Source organism: Gracilinanus agilis, chromosome 2 (genome assembly GCF_016433145.1).
Source record: "Gracilinanus agilis isolate LMUSP501 chromosome 2, AgileGrace, whole genome shotgun sequence".
In the NCBI taxonomy this organism is placed as follows: Eukaryota; Metazoa; Chordata; class Mammalia; order Didelphimorphia; family Didelphidae; genus Gracilinanus; species Gracilinanus agilis.
In genome coordinates, this window is record NC_058131.1 from 458,324,590 (window position 1) to 458,344,835 (window position 20,246).

The following is a 20,246-nucleotide window of genomic DNA, read 5'->3' on the forward strand; positions in this document are numbered from 1 at the left end:
TTGTTTTGCAGATGAGGAACCTGAGGCAAACAGGATTGAGTGACTTGCCCAGGGTTACACAGCTTGTGTCAGAGGCCAGATTTGAATTTAGGAAAATGAGTCTTCCTGACTCTAGCCAGCATTCTATCCACTGCTTCACAAGGCTGCCTTCTCCGTTGATATTAGATGTTTTTATAAAAGACATGGGTTCAAATTGTGTGATTTCAGTGCTCCAGAAAACAATAAGGCCAAGTAACAGATAAGTTCTTGGTCCAAATGGGTGGAAGAGGGAATTTCTCTATAACAATGACACCTCATGCCCAGAACTTTCCTCCCCCCAAAGAAATTCTCAACAGAAGTATATTTTTTAACTTATTTCCCGTTGCTAGAATTTTTGTCTGTGCAATCCAGACTATACCATAGGAAGACATTATCCTGGCCTCTTTACTCTTCCTTCCCTCCCTGATACTCTAGCCGGAATGGTATTCTTCTGCCCAGCTAAGATACCCATTTAGCTATACCTGCTTGGCTAAATAGCCTTGTTTAATCACTGTGCCACTCAGTTCAGTGGTGCTATAGTTGAATTCTTCCTTTGAATTTGTCTTCTTCTTACAGCTTTCAGTCTGCAGAAAATAAAGAAAGAAGCAACAATTGGGCTTCCAGGGAAATTAAATTCCTTGATTCAGAAATAGATCAGAACTCAGAATGAAGTTGTTCATGTGATTAAATCCATCCCTTCCCACAGCTTTGTGTAGCACACATTAGACAATTCTCTCCAACTTCCTAACACAGATTTGCCTCTCTAGTAGAAGACAGTGGAAAGAAAGGTACCAGAAATGGAAGTCTTGCCTCCACTTACAAAAATATACAGGGCTGTGGAATCATCTAGGAACTGCTCCACTAAATCCCCAGAGCGAACAGCCTCAGTGCTCCGGTTTCCAATGGGCTTAAGGAAGTTCTCCTCCATCAACATGGAGGCAAGAGTGACAGCTTCAATCCGACTAGCAGCAAAATGACTGGAGATCAGCCAGTCTACCAGAGAAGAGCCTAGGGGAAAGTGAGGACAGGTCAGATCTCACTACGGCAAAAAGTACTGCCTTCCTTCATAACTAGGCTGACAATATAAAAACAGCTAGTCTCGTCCCAAATGAAAATAGACTGCCTGATAGCACAACCTAGAGAAGACTTAAAGACTGCCCATTGCAGTGACAAAGAGCCTACTACCTAACGGCTCGCCAGCAAATCCCATCTCAAGCCAGCCAAGTGGGCCAGGGGACTCTGAACTCTACTCAAGCAGGTCGAGGCACATTATCTCTGTAAGCCCCTGACTCCCATTTATCTAGATATTTTCTATTCTAGAGCCCAACCCACCCTCCCCCACCAGCCTACAAGTGGCCAGCTCCTTGGGCATACCCAGGAAGGTCTTTTTGTAGGTGCTTCCCTGTTCCATGTTGGGTGATGGGCGTATTCCACAGCTGCTGTCGTGCATCTTGTCAATTATATCACTATGCAATGTAAGAGAAAGGAATTGGTTTCTTGTTCAAAGGGACCCTTTGCCAAAATGTACCAATCCAGCAATGGTGCCTGACAAAAGAGACTTGGCCAAAGGTGATCTAGGTGGTAGCAGGTTATTAATATATGGATTATTAATCTATGAATGACTACTAACAAAGGCTACTGATAATATTTGGATTTGTGGCACTGCATCAAGATGGCTCAGCAAGGTCAGGAGACAGTTCTGAGCCTAACACACAATTTATCCTGCCCTATAGCTTGTTCAACCATGTATAGCCTTTTGCGTGTTTTTTTCTCTCATTAAACTGTGAGCTCCTTGAGAGTAGGGACTGTCTCTTGCCTTCATATCTTCAGCACTTAGCACAGTGCCTGGAATATGGTAGACAATAAATGTGGCTTGTGGATTGAAAAAATAAAACAAAACCATTGAACACAGATGGGAAGATTGATGCCTGGAAGGGTAATAGGAACTATGGATCAAGCAGCTAGGTGGTACAGTGGAAAGAGCCAGACCCGAGTTAAAATCTGGCCTCGGACACTAGCAACTCTGGGCAAGTCACTTAACCCTGTTGCCTCAATTCCTCCTCTATAGGATGAGCTTGAAAATGAAATGACAAATCATTTTGGTATCTTTGCCAAGAAAACCCCAAATAGGGCCATGAAGAGTCGGGCATGACTGAAACAAAATGAATGACAAAAATGTGGTGTTATTAATCACTCCCCCTTAAGAGCTCTGAAGATAGTGATAAATTCAAGACAAGACATTGAAAGAAGGAATCACACTCACTGAAGACTGATGTGAGAGGGGAGCTGGAAAGAATTTTTCATGATATGAAGCTGCTGGACTTTTCCTGGCTGGCCGGCATGAATTGCACCTGTTATCTCAAAGGCCCAAGCATCTCTCTCTTCTCTGGAACAGGCCTCCAAGAAGTAGTCTGTGGATGTTCTGGTCCTCAGTTTAATAAGAAGCTGTGATAAGAGATAGAGCTATCTAATCATTTTGGAGCTTGACAAGTGTATGCAAAACAGTGGAAGGGCTGAGATGGGTTGGGATGTCCTCTAGGATCCAACCTGGATGGAACAAAGAAGCCCAAAGATCTAAAAAGCCTCGGAGACCAATTAAATCAGATACTAGATACCAAACTCCCTTGGCATCTTAGGTCATACAGGATAATGATTTTCTAAAAGTCTAGAATTCTCATTCTCAGTACCCATAAATCATTATCCTATCTCCTGAGCTTGCTTAGGCTTTCAATAGTACTGATAGGCAGACTCAGGACTTCATCGTAGTCACAGGATAAAAAAAAATGAAGTGACCTTCACTTGTTATCTCTTGACACTGGTCAAAAGTAATCTTAAATCATTTACTAAGGATTCTTAAAATGCAATATTTAAAGCAATTTTCAGATGAAAAAATAGAAGTTTTCAATGAGTATGAAAAAATGTTCTAAATCCCTCTTGATTAGAGAAATACAAATTATAACAACACTGAGGTATGTTATATTCAATAATCTGGGAAGAGATGGATGCCACCTTGACTGACAGGGATGGCATGTTCCGAGGTGTCGTGAGCCAGGGGCAAACGTTGGTTGGCCTTACCCTATGAATACCCCTCACAACTCTGGACTGAGAGTCTCTGGACTGAGAAGTCTCTGGTGTCTGAAGTCTCTGGACTCAGAGGCTGAGAACTGGAGACCACAGATTTCTGTCAACCTTGGTGGTTCAATCTGGGCAGTGGGTGGCTGGAAGGGTGGTGAAGGGTTGCTGGGTGGTTTAAGAAGAAGAGGGTAGGAATAAACCTGAATCTATTTCCTGATAGACTGTGAGAGCTAGTGAATCACTGACATTGGTGATAAGAGAGCTGAGAGAATAAAAACCATCAATACATCTGCAGCAATAGCCTCCCTATTCTCTGGCTTAGCTGTGGCCAGGTCCGGCCGGAGATAGAGGAGAGGTGAAATCTCCAGCCTCCACCTGATCAATAGCCTCCAGACCTGATTGTTAATTAGTCTATAGATAATAGATCAATAGGGGGGACAGCTGGGTAGCTCCGTGGATTGAGAGTCAGGCCTAGAGATGGGAGGTCCTAGTTTCAAATCCGACCTCAGACGCTTCCCAGCTGTGTGACCCTGGGCAAGTCACTTGACCCCCATTGCCCACCCTTACCACTCTTCCATCTATAAGCCAATACACAAAAGTTAAGGGTTTAAAAAAAAAGTAAAAAAAAAAAAAAGATAATAGATCAATAGGGTTTCCAACCCCAATCCTTGACCTTGTTATCCTTTCCCTACTTATAGATAAAAGAGTGTTCAACAACAAGTACCTTCCTAAGTGGTCTTTCTATCACGGCCCTTGGGAAGGGAGTCAAATGCAGTCAGATCCTGAATGTTATCCAAGGCAGATCAATAGCCCAATACTAATTTATCCAACCCCAAGTTGGACCTGGAAAGGTTACCCATCTATCTAACCTCTCAAGGGTCCTTACTTGGTCAGCTGTTAGAGAGAAGGGATAACTTACAGCAGCAGTCAGGGTGGCAGGAGTAGGTATTCCTCCCACCAACTGCAGCCAAGGAGATCATAGATAGATACACATCATCACCATCATTATACATCTATATATCTCCCTTGTATCCTATATTCCTATAACAGGTATCACCTCACACCTCTCAGCTTGGTCAATATGATAGTAAAGGAAAGTGATAAATGTTGCAGGGAAGGTAGCAAAATTGGGACACTAATGCATTGTTGGTGAACTGTGAACTATTGTAAGTTCTAACTGAGATCTAACTATTTGGAAGACAATTTGGAACTCTGCCCAAGGGAAAATAAAACTGTATATCTCTACTGGGTCTGTATGCCAAAAAAATCATAAAAAAAGGGGAAACAACCTACTTGTTCAAAAATATATATAGATGCTCTTTTTGTGGTGGCAAAGAATTGGAAACTGAGGGGATGTCCATCAATTGAGGACTGGCTGAACAAACTATGGTATATAGTTGGTGTGTTGTGCTATAAGAAATGATAAGCAGGATGATTTCAGGAGAAGCTGGGAAGACATATACATGAACTGATGCAGAATGAAAGAAGCAGAACTGGGAAAGCATTGGACACAAGAACAGCAATATTGTATTCTTGATTGATCAATTGTGAGAGACTTAGCTATTCTCAGCAATCCTAAGATCTGGGACAATTCTGAAGAATTTAGGACAAAGAATGCTATACAGTTCTGGAGAAAGAACTGCTGAAGTCAGATGTGTATTGAAACATACTATCTTCTACTTAGTTTATTTACAGTTTTATTTTGGGGTTTTGGCTTTATATGAGTATTCTCTTAACAATAATGACCAATATAGAAGTATGTTTGACACGACAATACATGTATAACCCAGATTAAATTGCTTACCATCTCCAGGAAGGGGGAGGAAAGACAGGGTGGGAGACAATTTTGATCTTATAATTTCAGAAAACATCTGTTGAAAATTGTTATTACATGTAATTGGGAAAATAAAATATCTGAATTTTTAAAAAGCAAAATAAGATAAAAGGCAATGTTTAGGGGAGTTGTGAAGGAAATATATAGTAAAGTGGCAAGAGACCTTCTTTGTCTTCTATTATCTATGGAACTCTGAACAAGTTATTGAACTACTGTTCTCCCATCAGAAAAATGGAGGTAGGGCTAGATAACCTCTCAGGTACCTTCTAACCCTAAATCTGTGAAATGATAATGTTATCCCTATTCTTTTTCCTCTACAATGGATGCTAAAAACAAAAGGCTTTTTCCAAGTAAGGTTATCTGACCACTTGTTGAGGGTGTATCCAGGAAGAGTGTAGAAGAGCAAGCTTCTGAGCAAACTTCTTCTGTATTTAGAGAACCCCTTCATGAGGGCACATTCCCAAATTTTCTTCCTTCTATCCTCTATTGCTTGTCAGGATCCCAAACCTAACACCCTCTTCACCCCTGCTCCCTCTCAACCTATCTTTCTTTCCCCTTTCAATTCCATCTAGCACTTACATCTGCCTGTTTTATTCATATTAAGATATAAAATGCCTGTTTTGTTCATGTTAAGATATAAAAGACAGTTTTATAGTTAGATACAGGGGAAGGAGTGCTGGGCCTGGAATCAGATCTGGAGATCTGAGTTCAAATCCAGCCTCAGACACTTGTGGGCAAATTACTTAACCTAATTAACCTCTGCCTATCCTTGGTTTCCTCAACTGTAAAAGGGGGATAATAATAGTACTCACCTCCAAGATTGTTGTAAGGATAAAAGAATACATTTATGAAGAGCTTCGGGCATGGTAACTGACTTTTTATTTATTAAGCATTATTTCATTTATTTATTATAATATTTATTATTAGCAGTTATTAAGTAGGCTCTTAAATGCTTGTTTTCTTCCTTTCATAAAGGGAACGTCTTATACTTTGTAGTCCTAATATCTAGCATATTCCATTACATAAGGAAAAATATTGATTGATTCATTGATTCAGTTACTTTATTAGTATGGGGGTAGTGGCCTGCCTCTGATTTTAAGTGAGACAGATCTTAGCACAAGTCAAAAGTCAGTCACCAAAGTGGTAAAAGGCAATGTTACACAGTGGTTAGAGTGTCCAATTTGTAATTCGGAATCTTAGATTTTTAATTCTTATTCAGATACTCTCTGACTGTGTGACCACTTTTCAGTTTTCACATCTGTAAAAATGATAATAATAACAACTCCCTCAGAGGGTTTTTGTGAGGAAAGTATTCTGGAAAAAAAGTGTGAGTTAATATGATTATTCTACTACTACTATGACTGTGGCACAGTGGATAGAATGCCGGGCTTGGAGTCAGGACGACTCATCTTCTTGAGTTCAAATCTGGCCTCAGGTACTTCCTAACTGTGTGACTCTGAGCAAGTTTCTTAGCCCCTGTTTGTCTCAGTTTCCTCATCCATAAAATGAGCTGGAGAAGGAAATAGCAAACTAGTATGTTTGCCAAGAAAACCCCAAATTCTATTTACACAGTTCATGAAGAGTCTAAAATGAATGAACAACAACACTACTATAAATAGTAATAAAATGGTGAACACATCCTAGAATGGTCATATCAAAACATCAGATTGACTTTAATAAGAACAGACCAAAATGGGCCATGGTGGTGGGAGTCTGGGAGTGAGTAGAGAAGAGAAAGCACTAAAAGGAGGATAGACGGGAGACTTTCATCCCATTGGCTTTCTTTTCTGTTTTCTTAAAATGAAAAATGTAAGAACTTTTCCACCTACCGGTCTACTCTCATACTCCAGGCAGGGACACGTGATGGTACAGCCATCCAAGAGGATCTGGCCTTTAGGAGAAGTCTCTTTCCTTCCCCCTGCAAGCTTATAATACAGCAGTGTATTCTGTCTCAATACAAACCATCTCACCTTCCAGTTGTGAACAATGTGACCCTGTAGGCAAATGGAAATTCCATGTCAAAAACCAGGTAGCATACTAGCTTAGAAAGGCATCCACCTCCTCCCTCAAGATATCAAGCCAAGCTGAGTTCAGGTAAGTGTGCCTGTTGGACAAGTAGTAACTGGCCTTGGCATGTTCCCTGGCCCCTCCTCTAAAAAAAAAAAAAAAAAAGGGTTGTGTTGTAGCCCTAAAATCCTTTTCCAACCAGAGAGAAATGAACACATACATTTGTTGGATCACTCTTTCTGTCATGCATTTAATAGAGACTCAGTTGTCTTAGGTCTCAATTTCCTCATCTGTCAAATGAAGGTTTGGAATTAAATCACTTCTAAGGTCCCTTCCGGCTCTAAGTCCCATGAGCTTATGCTTCTGGCTTTGGCACTCGTCTTGAGGTTTTTTGCCCATTTCTTCTCTCTCTGCCTGGAAAGCCTTCACTTCTTACCTCCCCCCATTACGGTCCTGTGTAATTAGAAAATCTTGAACCCTTGAACTACATCTTCCAGCATCCATTTCCTCATTCATCCCCATCTTGTGTGCTTGTTTGTATATAGTTGGTGGAACTCTGGCTCTCTCTTTTTCCCATGGGCAGCTGGGAAAGCTGGCTTTACTCAGGCTTTTACTTTTGTCCTTTTGTTTTCCTTTATTTCAAGTTATTAACAATAAATCTTATAAAATATAATACTTGGAGTATTTCAATATTAACTTTTAATCTTACAATTCTTAGTTTCTTTCAAGATTCCATTTCATGTGGAGGCAATTGGGTGGCTTAGTGAACTGAGAGCCAGGCCTAGAGATGGAAGGTCCTGGGTTCAAATATGACCTCAGATACTTCCTAGGTATATGACCCTGGGCAAATCACTTAACCCCCATTGCCTAGTCCTTACTGCTCTTTTGTCTTGGAACCAATATATAGTATTGATTCTAAATGGAAGGTAAGGGTTTAAAACCAAAAAGATTCCATTCATCTTCCTGAATGATGAGTACTCTCTACCTCTTCAAACAAAGATCTTAAACATTTTAAAATTCTGGGCTTCTTAGGGGGCAGCTGGGTAGCTCAGTGGATTGAGAGTCAGGCCTAGAGACGGGAGGTCCCAAGTTCAAATCCGGCCTCAGACACTTCCCAGCTGTGTGACCCTGGGCAAGTCACTTGACCTCCATTGTCTACCCTCTACCACTCTTCTGCCTAGAAGCCAATACACAGAAGTTAAGGATTTAAAATAAAAACAAATAAATTTATCTGCTTCTCCAAACTATCTGTTATTATCATTATAACATAAATAAAATGAAAAAAAAATTCTGGGCTTCTTATAAGTCAAACCTTGCAAAATGTGTAAGTCCTAAGCCCCCACCAGTCTTCCTTCATTTTGTGAGTAGGGCCAGAAGACACGGTAAGCCTTCATGGCAGATGGGTCATGATAGCCATCTTGTATCCAAAGTATTCAAACCTGCAAGCAAACAACTGCTTGGAGGCCACTGAACAAGAAAATTAGTTGGAAAAAGGGATTCTTGACCTTAAGTAGGCCAATGGAAAGAAGGAGTATCCTTTTAGAGACCTAAAAAGAATGAGTTTGGTTCCCAGCCAAGCCTCAAGGTATACCAGAAAGCAAGGTCTGGGCTTGTTTCCCAGATCTGAACATAACCTTCTGGTTGGGCTCAAGCCTGGTAAAGGCTTGTTCCTGTTGGAGTCAAAGTCCCTGTGGGCACTTACAGACTCATTCATTCACTCATTCAATTCGATAAGCATGTATTTATGTATCAAGCAAAAGTGCTCAAGCACTCTATTAAATGGTATTGAAGGATACAAAAGAAATAGGAGATATGGTACCGGCTGTTGTTATTTTTTAAATGTGAGTGGAAAAATATTGAATATATTGATATTATTATATATACATATATAATATATATTGATATATTGAAGTCATATTGAAATCTTGAAGACCATGAATACAAGAACAGAGGTAAATGCTGTTATCAAATAAAACTTCCAACAATTTGTATCCAAAATATAATAAAATATATAATAATTATAGCATTACCTGATGATCAGACCAAATGGCAAGTAGTCCACATAAATCTCTATAAGGAATATTACATAATCAAACCATATTTTAAAGGTTTTTTTTTTTCTCTTAGCTTTCTGGGATCCATGAACATCATCATAGGTTGGTGATCTATGATCATTAATCATTTCTTTAACACTATGTACAATTTTAATTTCCTTTAAATATATACAGCACATATTGAGCAGCTAGGTGTCTCATTAGATTGAAAACCAGAACTAGAGATAGGAGGTCCTGGGTTCAAATCTGGTACCAACCACTTCCTAGTTTTATGGCCCTGTGTAAGTCATTTAACCTCCATTGCCTAGTCCTTGTTGCTCTGCTGTCTTAGAACCAATACATAATATTGATTCTAAGACAGAAAGTAAGGGTTTGTCTTTTTTTTTTTAAAACATGCATATACATGAAAAGAAAGGTTCATTTGGTTTTTTCCTTGCCATTCTCTGAAACTGTCATTCTGATTCCTCTCTCTGCTTTTGGATAGGCCATTCTCCATGCATGGAATACCCTTCCTTCTCACCTTCCCCTCTTAGAATCCCTAATTTCATTCAGAGCTCCACTCATGTTCCACTTTCTGAAGGAGATGCTTTAGATACCATTAGTTATCAGTGCTCTCTCCTTCTTCAAATTGTGTGTGCTTATCTGATTACATCTCTCCCTTCCAGAATGTAAGTTCCTTGAGGTCTGGGGCTGTCTCACTTTAGCAGAGCTGAGCACAGGATTTGGCACATAGCAAGCACTAAATACAATTTTTGTTCATTAATTCAATCATTCATTCATTTATTATTTTGATCCCCAGTACCTACCACAGTGCATTGTTTAGAGTAAGCATTAATAAGTTCTCATTGGATTGGATTGGTCTAGAATCCAATCTCCCAGTTTCTGGGATTCTTTATATCCTTGGTCAAGAGTTGAAGACCTCTGTGATTCTTTTGTGACTCCAACCCTCACAAAGTACCCTCCTTTGTCTTCCCCCACTTCAGGTGGCCTTAGGACAAGCCTTTGGTGTCTTAGGTGTAAAAGACTTTAAAGTAGTAGCAATTTTGAGTCACCAGGTTGTATAGGGCTAGCCTTGGGGTAAGGATGGGCCAGGACCCACACTCTTTTCTAACAACTGGCCATGAAATCTTAGAGGTGGAATGGATTATAGATATATAGGAAGGGGAGAGCCAGAGCCAGACAGAGACAGAGTGACAGAAACATAAGAGACAGGCAGAGACAGAGAGAGAAACAGTGACAGAGACAAAGAAGCAGAGATCGAGACTGAGACAAAAAGTCACAAAGAAAGCTAGAGCAGAGACAGACAGAGAAGGCTTATTAATGTGCTAGAGTATTATCTCACATCCATTAAAGTGATAAAAAAAATTTTTTAAAAAGGAAAATAATCCATATCTGAAGGCACTGTAAGAAGACAAGAACATGAATAAACTGCTAGAGGATATATGAATTGGGCTGACCACTCTAGAAAATTATCTGAACTCATATAGAAAAAATAATAAATGTAAATATATATAAATATATATATGTGTGTAGATATATATTTATATATACACACACCTCCATCACACATACTTCAGATTACGTTATCTGGGTATTTTTAATTTGTACTTCATTTTCTTGTAAATGCAAGAAAGTGTACTTTTTGTGGGCTGGAATGTACAAGCACTAGATGAGGAAAAAAGGGTAGATGGCAGAATGAAGAACCCAATGGTGGTGATGGCAGAAGAGGAAGCGGTAAGTAGGGCAGGGGTACAGCTGGTCTCTAACCCCAGGGATTCAAGAAAACTCAAGGACTAAGTTTAGGAAGCCCAACATTTAAGGTTGGAACTTAGTGATCAGAGACACATAGAAAAAAAAAGAAAAATGGAAGTTGGGGGCTTTTGGGGCAAACCCCCTTGAACAGTGAAACAAACAATACTTTGATGATTCATTCCCAAATATCTACTGAATGAATTCATTCATTTAACAAATATTAATTGGCCTAGTTTACATTTCTCTCCAGTATACCACCCCTCCAGGCTGCCTCCTCCCCCTACTCCCCTCTTCAATTAGGATCATCTTATGGACAAAGTATTCAGGTTATCCTAATTAACCAGGAGGAAAAGGTTACCCAGAGGGTTTCCAGAAGTCCTTTCATTGGGAAGGAGATAGGATAAAAACAAAACAGGCAACTTTATTTGCAGTTGCTGGGCTGAGAGCAAGAAGCCAACTCCTAATACTGAGTTTAAGGGTTATGGAACCTTAGAGCCAGAGGGACTCTTAACCATCATCTAGTCCAACCTTTTCATTTTACCAAAGAGAAGAAGAAAGGGCCACAGCTGTGGAACAAGAGATGATATGCTCAGGGTCACACAATTTAGCCAGGACCAGAATTTAGGGCTTCTGAGTAGTCTTTCCAGAGCAAAACAGATACTTTCCTTTTCAAATCTTATCTACCACTGGCCCCTACCTACCAAGTCTAGGCAAAAATTAAGGGGAGGAGGCCCCAGCTTCATAGCCTAGAGCAGTGATTACAAGTCTGTTCTGGGTTGGGCTGACTTCTCCTGCCTCAGCCTGTTTTCATTCTTTTAACCTTACCTCTGGCACAGGTGGCTTACTTTAGCTACACCAACTGCTACTTTAGGGAGCAAATCCTTTGAAATGCCCTTCTTAGAAATGAATTACCAGTATCAAAAATGAAAAAGGTGAAATCACAACCCATGAAGAAGAAAGTAATTATTGGGAGTTATTTTGCCCAATTATATGCCAATAAATCTAAGAGAAATAGATGAATATTTACAAAAATATGAACTACCCAGACTAACAAAAGAGGAAATAGAACACAATCCCATCGCAGAAAAAGAAATTGAACAAACTGTCAAAGAATTTCAAAGAACAATTAATTCCAGCACTACAAAGACTATTTGGAAAAACAGGGGAGGAATGAATCCTTCTAAAGTCTTTGTATGACACAAATATGGTACTGACACCTAAACCACAAAGAGCTAAAACAGAGAAATAAAACTATAGATCAATATCCCTAATAAATATTAATGCAAAATGTTTAAATAAAATACTAGTTAGGAGATTACAGCATTATATCTATCACAAGTTTCAAAAACCATCACCAGGAATGCAGGGATGGTTCAATAACAGGAAAACTATCAGCATAACTGACCATATCAATTACAAACCCAACAGAAACCAAATGATTATCTCAAGAGATGCAGAAAAAGCCTTTTGTCAAAAATACAACACCCATTCCTTATAAAAAACACTAGAAAACTTTAGAATAAAAGGGGCTTTCCTTAAAGCGATAAAAGGCATCCATCAATAAGCATCATCTGTAATCGGGACAAACTAGAACCCTTCTCAATAAAATCAGAGGTGAAGCCCATTATCACTACTACTATTTAATACTGTACTAGAAATGCTAGAGATAGCAATAAGGGCAGATAAAGAAGCTGAAGGAATTAGAATAGGCAACGAGGAAACAAAACTATCTCTCTTTGCAGATGATATGACCGTAGATATAAAGAACCTCTGAGAATCAACCAAAAAACTAATGGGAACAATGAAATGTCCTTCTTGAAGATGCCACCCTCACAACCACAATGAGCTGTCTGGTAACCTTCCCGAAGGACTTTAGAGGGCTGCTTCAAAGGAAAGAGTGAGACTGAGGATGGAGAGGAAGGGGCAGGGAGGAGGTAGGAAGCAGGAAGCAGGCAGACTCGGCCCCCTTTACTTTGCCAATGGGATTACGAGGCTAGAGAGCTGCTTGCTGCCCTGTGGCACCCAACCCAAGGCATCCTTCCCTAGAAGTTTCATTCTGCAGAAAGGAGCTCCTATTCCAGCTGTCTCAAGCAGAGGCATGACATTACCCAAGACAATTTTTTTTTTGACTGAGGCTCATCAGAAGAGCTACAAAATTCATTTCAAGGCTTCAGAGGCTAGGACCATCTTGACTTCAAACTTCAAACTAGATTCATTCAAGAAACATGTTATTTATTGCCTGCCATATGCCGGTCACTGTGCTAGATTTGGAGATTGAAAAATACAAAAGCCAAATAGAATCATTCTTCAAAGAGCATACATACTAGAAGAGGAGAAACAATATGTACCAGGAAATATAGCTACAAAGGATACAAAGAAATTTCTGAGGTGGAAGAGAGTCCTAGCCATTTGAAGAAGATGGCACTTAGGTTAAGGGTTGTTTTTTTTTTTTTAAACCATTACCTTCTGTTTTAGAATCAATACTTTGTATTGGTTCCAAGGCAGAAGAGCTGTAAGGCTAGGCAGTGGGGGTTAAGTGACTTGCCCAGGGTTACACAGCTAGGAAATGTTTGAGACCCAATATTTCCCATCTCCACATCTGCCTCTAAATCCACTGAGCCACCCAACTGCCTCCTTAGGTTGCATTTTTTTTTTAAACCCTTGACTTCTGTGTATTGGCTCCTAGGTGGAAGAGTGGTAAGGGTGGGCCATGGGGGTCAAGTGACTTGCCCAGGGTCACACAGCTGGGAAGTGTCTGAGGCCGGATTTGAACCTAGGACCTCCCTTCTCTAGGCCTGACTCTCAATCCACTGAGCTATCCAGCTGCCCTTAGGTTGCATTTTGATGGAAATTAGGGAATCTATAAGGGGCAGGTAAGGAAGGAACATCTTGTAGGCATGGAGGGGCATGGTAAAGAGCGATGGAATATCATGTCAGAGAAATGCAAGTAGCACATGAAGGAGAGTAATGGCAGTAAGCCTGGAAAAGTGGGTTAGAGCCACATTGTGAAGGGTTTTAGAATTCAAGCAGAAGAATTTCTGTTTTATCTTGGAGGAACAAAGAAGCCACTGTAGCTTCCTGAGCAGGAGAGTGGAGAGATTACTAGCTTCTTTAGGAAAGGCCCATCCAGGTAGCTTAAAGTGAAAGAACTTTTTTGTTGTTGTTCAACTATTTCTTCATTGGCCTATTTGGGGTTTTCTTGGCAGAGATAACTACAGTGGTTTGCCCTTTCCTTCTCCAGCTCACTTTATAGATGAGGAAACTAAGAAAACAGGGTTAATTGAGTTATTGCGCCAGAGTCACCCAGCTAGTAAGTGTCTGAGGCCAGATGTGAACTCAGGAAGATGAGTCTTCCTGACTCCAGGGCCGTGCTTTATGCCATCTAGCTGCCCATTTTTCTAGAAAGATAAGCACTTTTGCCTCTTTCCTTTAGGTCTTCTATGAGTAAAATGAATTGTAGGCTCCTAGGACTCAGAGCTTGGAGGAACCTTGAAGATCATTTAGGCTAATTTCTTCATCTTACAGGAATCTGAGACCCAGAGAAGTTAAAGAAATAATTCACAGAGGTAACAAGTAGCAGATTGAGGTTTTGAACCCTGCTCTCTGATTGGAAATCCCATACAGAATAAGAGCCTCTTTAGGAAAAAGCAGTCCACAAAGACAGACCTAAAACGAACCCTTTTGATCTCCCACTCTCATGAGCTATAGTAGTTTTTTTTCTGTTTTTTGACAACATTCTGACTTTTGAAGCAAAGGCCTAAATTTGACTTTCATTTCTCCTCATTACTGTGTGACCTTGGGCAAACCACTTAACCTCTGACTCAGTTTCCTCATCTGTAAAAGGAGGGGATCAGATCAGATGATTCTCCCCACCACAGGCCCTTTCAGCTCTAATTCTATAAATCTAGAATTAAAGTCACACACCCCACACTGAATGAATTTGTGTGTTCAGTTGTTTTTCAGTCATATCCAATTCCTTGTGTCCCCATTTGTAGTTTTCTTGGCAGAGATCCTGGATTGGCTTGCCATTTCCTTCTCAAGCTCATTTTAAAGAGGAGAGAGCTGAGGGAAACAGGGTTAAGTGACTTATCTTATGTCACACAGCTAGTGTCTGAGGCCAGTTTAGAACTCAGTAGGATGTCTTCCTGACTCCAGGTCTGGTGCTCTATCCACTGTGCCCCTACTGAGTTTTTCTTCCCTATAAATTTTGTTCTCCTTCTAGAAACTCCTCCAGGGTCCCCTAACACTGCTCCTAGCAAGTCTCCAGTCCATCACAGGACTCTCATGAGCCACAGAGAAACCAGAGAAATTGGCCATTAGTTGGTTCTCCTAGTTGAGCTTTGATAAGTTTGGAAGCAACAAACTTATCTTTATCATTCCAATTCAGTCAAGCAAATGTAGTCACACTTCTGTCTGATCCTTGGTCCTAGCATAGCTTCATTTAGCCCTCATTTAGTTCCTCCCACTTAAGTAAATAGTAATAATACCCTCCCACATAATAAACATTATACAATGTATAAAATAATGAAATAAATGATAAATATTTTATACAATAAGATTGTATAAAATAATAGCTAATAATCGATTCTCTAAATTAAAATCCTGTCTTAAATATTTACTAGATACATGACTCCGGGCAAGTCACTTACCCTATTTGCCTCAGTTTCTTCATCTGTCAAATGATCTAGAGAATAAAATGGCAAAACAGTCCAATATCTTTGCCAAGAAAACCTCAAATAGGATCACAAAGAATCAGACACAACTAAAAACGACTGAACAAATGACAAAAAGGTTTGTAACCTGCTTTACAAATATCTCATTTTATCCTCACAACACCCCTGGAGGCAGGTGTTATTATTGTTAGCCTCATTTTACCAATGAAAAAACTGAATTAGACAAATTAAGTGACTTGGCTAGTGCCAAACAGCTAGTAGATGTCTGAGTTAAAATTTGAACTTGGGTCTTCCTGACTCCAGGTCCAATATTCTATCTACTGCACCATTAAGTGGGGGTGAGAGCAGCACCAACTGCCAGGGTTGTAGTGAGAACCAAATGAGATAATGAATGTGAAATATTTTGTAAACCGCTGTTTCCTCCCTTATTCATGGAGATGGTATGGAACTCCAGTGAGATAATATTTGTAAAGCCCTTTGCAAACCTTAAAGCCCTTTATAGGGCTCAGTGATTAAGAGCACTGGCCCTGGAGTCAGGAAAACCTGAGTTCAAATCCAATCTCAACAATTTCCTGACTGTATGACCCCGGGCAAGTCACTTAACCTCCCCAATCCTCCCACAAAAGTATGCATGGGAAAAGGAAATGGCAAGCCACTCCAACGTCCGGGCCAAGAAAACACCCTGAATAGCTTGAGTTACAAAGACTTGGACAGGAATGAACAAGGCTCTTTATAAATGCCAGTTATTAGCAACATTAACAAAATTTTAGTTTGGGACACTTTGAATCAGTTTAAAAAAAGTTCTTCACTGGATTCTTTCACTCTTGATATTGCCGCCTAATATTGTCTCTATTCTGGACTTGCGGCTTGCAGCGGGTTGTCCTCTTCTGGACAATCTGGGTAATTTCCAGCCCACCCCCTCCACTCCGTTCTTTTTCACACCCCTTTTCACAGACCACACCTATATAGCCTGCCAAAGTTCCGGGACCAGCCCAGTAGTATTGCTCTTTTGAATTCAGTTAAATTGGAAGAACGCTTGTCACATTGCTTGTCTGCCTGCTAATCCTGATGGGAAGTTGCGGGTCAGGACCAAAGAGAGAGGCACCGCGGGACTGGAAGGATGGCGCATGGTCCAACGTTCTTTAAAGGGATGTGAAAAGGGGTCTCAGGGACTGAGCAGAAGAGGCAAGGAACTAGGTCTGGCCATCTACCTGTAACGTAATTGTTATCCGTCTGGGAAAAAAATCCCTGGAAGGAAAAGTCGGGAGAGTTAGCCCGCAGGTAGACATTAACTCACCCTTTTCACCAGGAAGCCTTCCTTTAGCACTCCACCTTCTTGCTCCATCCTCGCAAAGACGAGCTACTGCGTGTACCGTAGGGAGGAGAAGCCAGCAGTGAAAAGGACTCCACCCTCTGCTACTCAAAGACCTCACCTACACAGCCAGACTTCCTTCTTCTCCCCCCTCCCGCGATCCCGCCACCTTCTTCTCGGAAGTTCCAGGCAGCTCCTGGCTCTCCTTCCTGCCTTTCCCCTTTTGTGACTCAGGCTCTGTATTAGTAAGTAGATGATTTATTCGGGGTTGCTTCCAAGGAACTTCCCCTGAAAAAAACAAACAACAACAACAAAAACCGCCTTCCTGGCTGGTGCCAGTCCCTCACTCCCTTAGGGCAGGATTTCTTGGACTTTGATTTTTCTTCTACCCGTCTGTTTGGGTACTTAAGCCACTCAAGGGAGAGAGCCTTGCAGGTTGGGAAGTGAGAGTCCTTCCCCACAACTGGAAGGCTGCTCACCAGATCAAATTAGATTTCCTTGAAGTGCAAGGATTCCCCAAACCTGCATTGTTGAATTTTGAGATACAGCCCATTTCCTCTACAGAGTACTACTGCATAGCAGATGGGAAAAACTATGGGAAGAATATGATGCATATACTGTCAGCCTCCTTTAACAGAGATTCCATTCTCTGAACTGCTTCACGTCCCTCCTTTCCCTGGCTTTTTTTACTCTTTAGTACAAGAAATGGCTTGCTGGGTAAGTTGTGAACGCGATCTAACTGGATTTTGTGGTATAGTAGAAAGAATATACTATATTTGCAGTCAAAACCCCTAGGTTCAAATCTTGTTTATATTACATATACCCCAAAAGTACCTATTTGAATACCAACTGGGATAAGCAGAGATTGTTAGAAACTGAGAATACCTGGTGACTTGTGCTTTTAATTATTTCCCAAGGATTTAGAGCTAGAAGAAATCATACGGTCTAACCCCCTCACTTCATAGCAGGTTATATAATATTTTAAAATACATTATATAAATATAATATAAAAACATATCTATATAAGTATAATATAAATGTATCTATATTTTATAAAAACTATAAAATAGATATATATTATATAAAGATAACAAAATATATCTACATATTCTATAAATATATCATAATATAAAATATAACTGTGTTTTAATATAATATATATCTATAAAATAAAGCTAATAAGTAAATAGCAATAATCAACCAACAAGCATTTATTAAGGACTTGCTGTCTTCCAGAGTATCAGGAGGCACTGAAGGTACAAAACAGTATGAAAGAATTTCTCTCCTCAAGGAATTTATATTTAATTCATAGAATGGGTTAGGACCAGAACTGTGATTGCATGATGTAGGGAACTCTCAGTGAGATAATTAATTGCCTTGGGGCACTGAAGGAATAAGAGCAAATCATGCCCAGGATCCTATAGCCAGTATGTGTCAGAGGCAGGACTATAATATTCCATCAATATAGCTTAAATTAATATGGCTCTTTAAGGTTTACAAAGTGTTTCGCTTTTATTATATTATTTGATCTTCAGAACAACCCTTCAAGGTAGGTGCTATTATTATCTCCATTTTACAGACTGGAACTTGAGGATCAAAGGTGTGATTTTTTCTTTGCAATCAACCCTGGTTCTTTCTGACTCAAGTCCACTATTTTATCTACTAGGCCAAGTTGCTTCAGAAAGTATTGCGAATGAGGACTGGCCAATGAAAGCTCAGTCCTGGAAGCATGCACAGGAGACCCAGGTGGATGCTTGGAAATGGGCCCAGTAACTTTCAAAGTCCAGAAGGTTGTGACCTGCTTTATTATGTTTCCAGTATTCCCTTGCCTAAGAATAGGAGAGAAGAGAAACAACATCCACAGGTGCAACAGTAGGTAAAGAGATAAGCGCTCAAGGTCTCTCCTTCTACCTGGAGACTTACAGCATTTGTCCTTCTCTGTTAAATGCTTCTGGGGAAGGGAAGGGAGGAATGGAGACCTGTTTGGCCTGCTAATGACTTTTGAATGCTCAATTCCTACTCAATTGCCAACTATAAAGATAATATTAGAAAATAAGTATTGTTTTATTAGTTTAGAGATAAGAAGTAGAGAAGTTGGCTTGAGGAAGAATTGGAGTTTCAAACAGAGCTGAGAGAGTGTTAATTTCAACTGTTGGCAGTTTATTCTATGACTGTTACACACTCTGGGTGGGGCATTGTGGCAGTTGGCTTCTGGCAGTTGACTTTTCTCTCAGGGCTAGAGAAGGTAACATCTTTGCCTCTCTCTATCTCTGTCTGAGTGAAAGACTTGAAGGAGTGGAGTGTTTTCTTTTCCAACTTGGTAAACACTCTTCATTTATCTGTTATTGTGTATATATTGGTTAAGCTCTGAAAAGACCAAAGAAAACCTAGTCTTTGGTTTGGAGTCTGTTAATGCTCAGAGTCCTAACTTGATTCTTGTTGAGACTCAACAAGCTAGTCTTAGTTATCTTTATAACTTGAAGGCAAAGTTAAGAATTATAATGGTAGTTTTAGTTAGGATAGCATAAAATTTTGTTAGATCAGTGAGGATTAGCGTAGCCTGTGAACCCAGGAAAAGTGGTTCCTTGTGGAACCTGGGAGTTTATTTGGGTGGAGTTAGAATTCCTTAGAATTCAAAATCCTTTTACTCTTATATATATTTTAAATAAATAGTTTATTTTTCTTAAACAAGAATCTCTTTAGTTTTCCTTGCGCCTGGCCCTGAAGGGAAGTTCATCTTTGAGGCTTCACTTCACTTTACCACTGAAGATACTTTTGATAACATGAAAGACTTTTTCATCACCATGTAATAAGTGGACTACAACTAGTCAAAGATAGCTGCTTATATATATGCTCTGAAGTAGAGAGTTAGGGTCCTCCATTCCATATCATCATAAATATCTAGAAGCAGATTCACAAAATATTCAAATGGGACCCCCATGTATACTCCCAGGGCAGACCCCTCATTTGCCAGTCCCCTATTACTGAATGTTTTGAGGCAAGAGGCTTTCTACTTCACTCTAAGGACAGACTATTGATAAATCTCCAATCTTATCAATTCTTTTGCTAGTAAGGTCTTTCTTCAGAAACATGGATGCCTTCTTCTTCCCTAGAAATAATGTAAGAAAAACTCAAAAGTCTTAGAACCATGAATCCATGTTTGTTCCAAGTTGTTTCCCATTTTTTCAAAGTATATTACAACATTCTTGGCTTTCATAATTTGGACATGAATATATATCCTGAAGTATTTAAAATTTTGAATTAGGGGCAGCTGGGTAGCTCAGTGGATTGAGAGCCAAGCCTAGAGAAAGGAGGTCCTAGTTTCAAATCTGGCCTCAGACACTTCCCAGCTGTGTGACCCTGGGCAAGTCACTTGACCCCCATTGCCTACCCTTACCACTCTTCTGCCTTGGAGCCAATACACAGTATTGACTCCAAGATAGAAGGTAAGGGTTAAAAAAATTTTTTTTTTTAATTAGTCTATTTTGTTCTTTTAAAAACTCTTACTTTCCATCTTGGAA

General features: G+C 40.0%; 1 protein-coding gene across 1 annotated transcript; it reads right to left on the bottom strand.

Moving 5' to 3' along the window:
* Positions 1-494: 494 nt before the first annotated feature.
* On the bottom strand, positions 495-16,758 carry PLEK2 (pleckstrin 2). The gene is made up of 6 exons (XM_044659958.1): positions 16,711-16,758; positions 6,757-6,921; positions 2,282-2,463; positions 1,393-1,484; positions 839-1,026; positions 495-602 (listed from the first exon to the last, which is right to left on the bottom strand). The coding sequence occupies exons 1-6, from the start codon at positions 16,756-16,758 to the stop codon at positions 495-497; spliced, it is 783 nt and encodes a 260-aa protein (XP_044515893.1).
* Positions 16,759-20,246: the final 3,488 nt, after the last annotated feature.

Bases quoted from the DNA above. Each gene is read 5' to 3' on its own strand.
- PLEK2 (XM_044659958.1), bottom strand. From the start codon at position 16,758: ATGGAGCAAGAAGGTGGAGTGCTAAAGGAAGGCTTCCTGGTGAAAAGG. The intron at 1,485-2,281 runs GTGAGTGTGATT...TACATTGCATAG, and splicing joins CCCTCTCACATCAGTCTTCA to TGATATAATTGACAAGATGC. The intron at 1,027-1,392 runs GTATGCCCAAGG...ACTTTCCCCTAG, and splicing joins CTACAAAAAGACCTTCCTGG to GCTCTTCTCTGGTAGACTGG.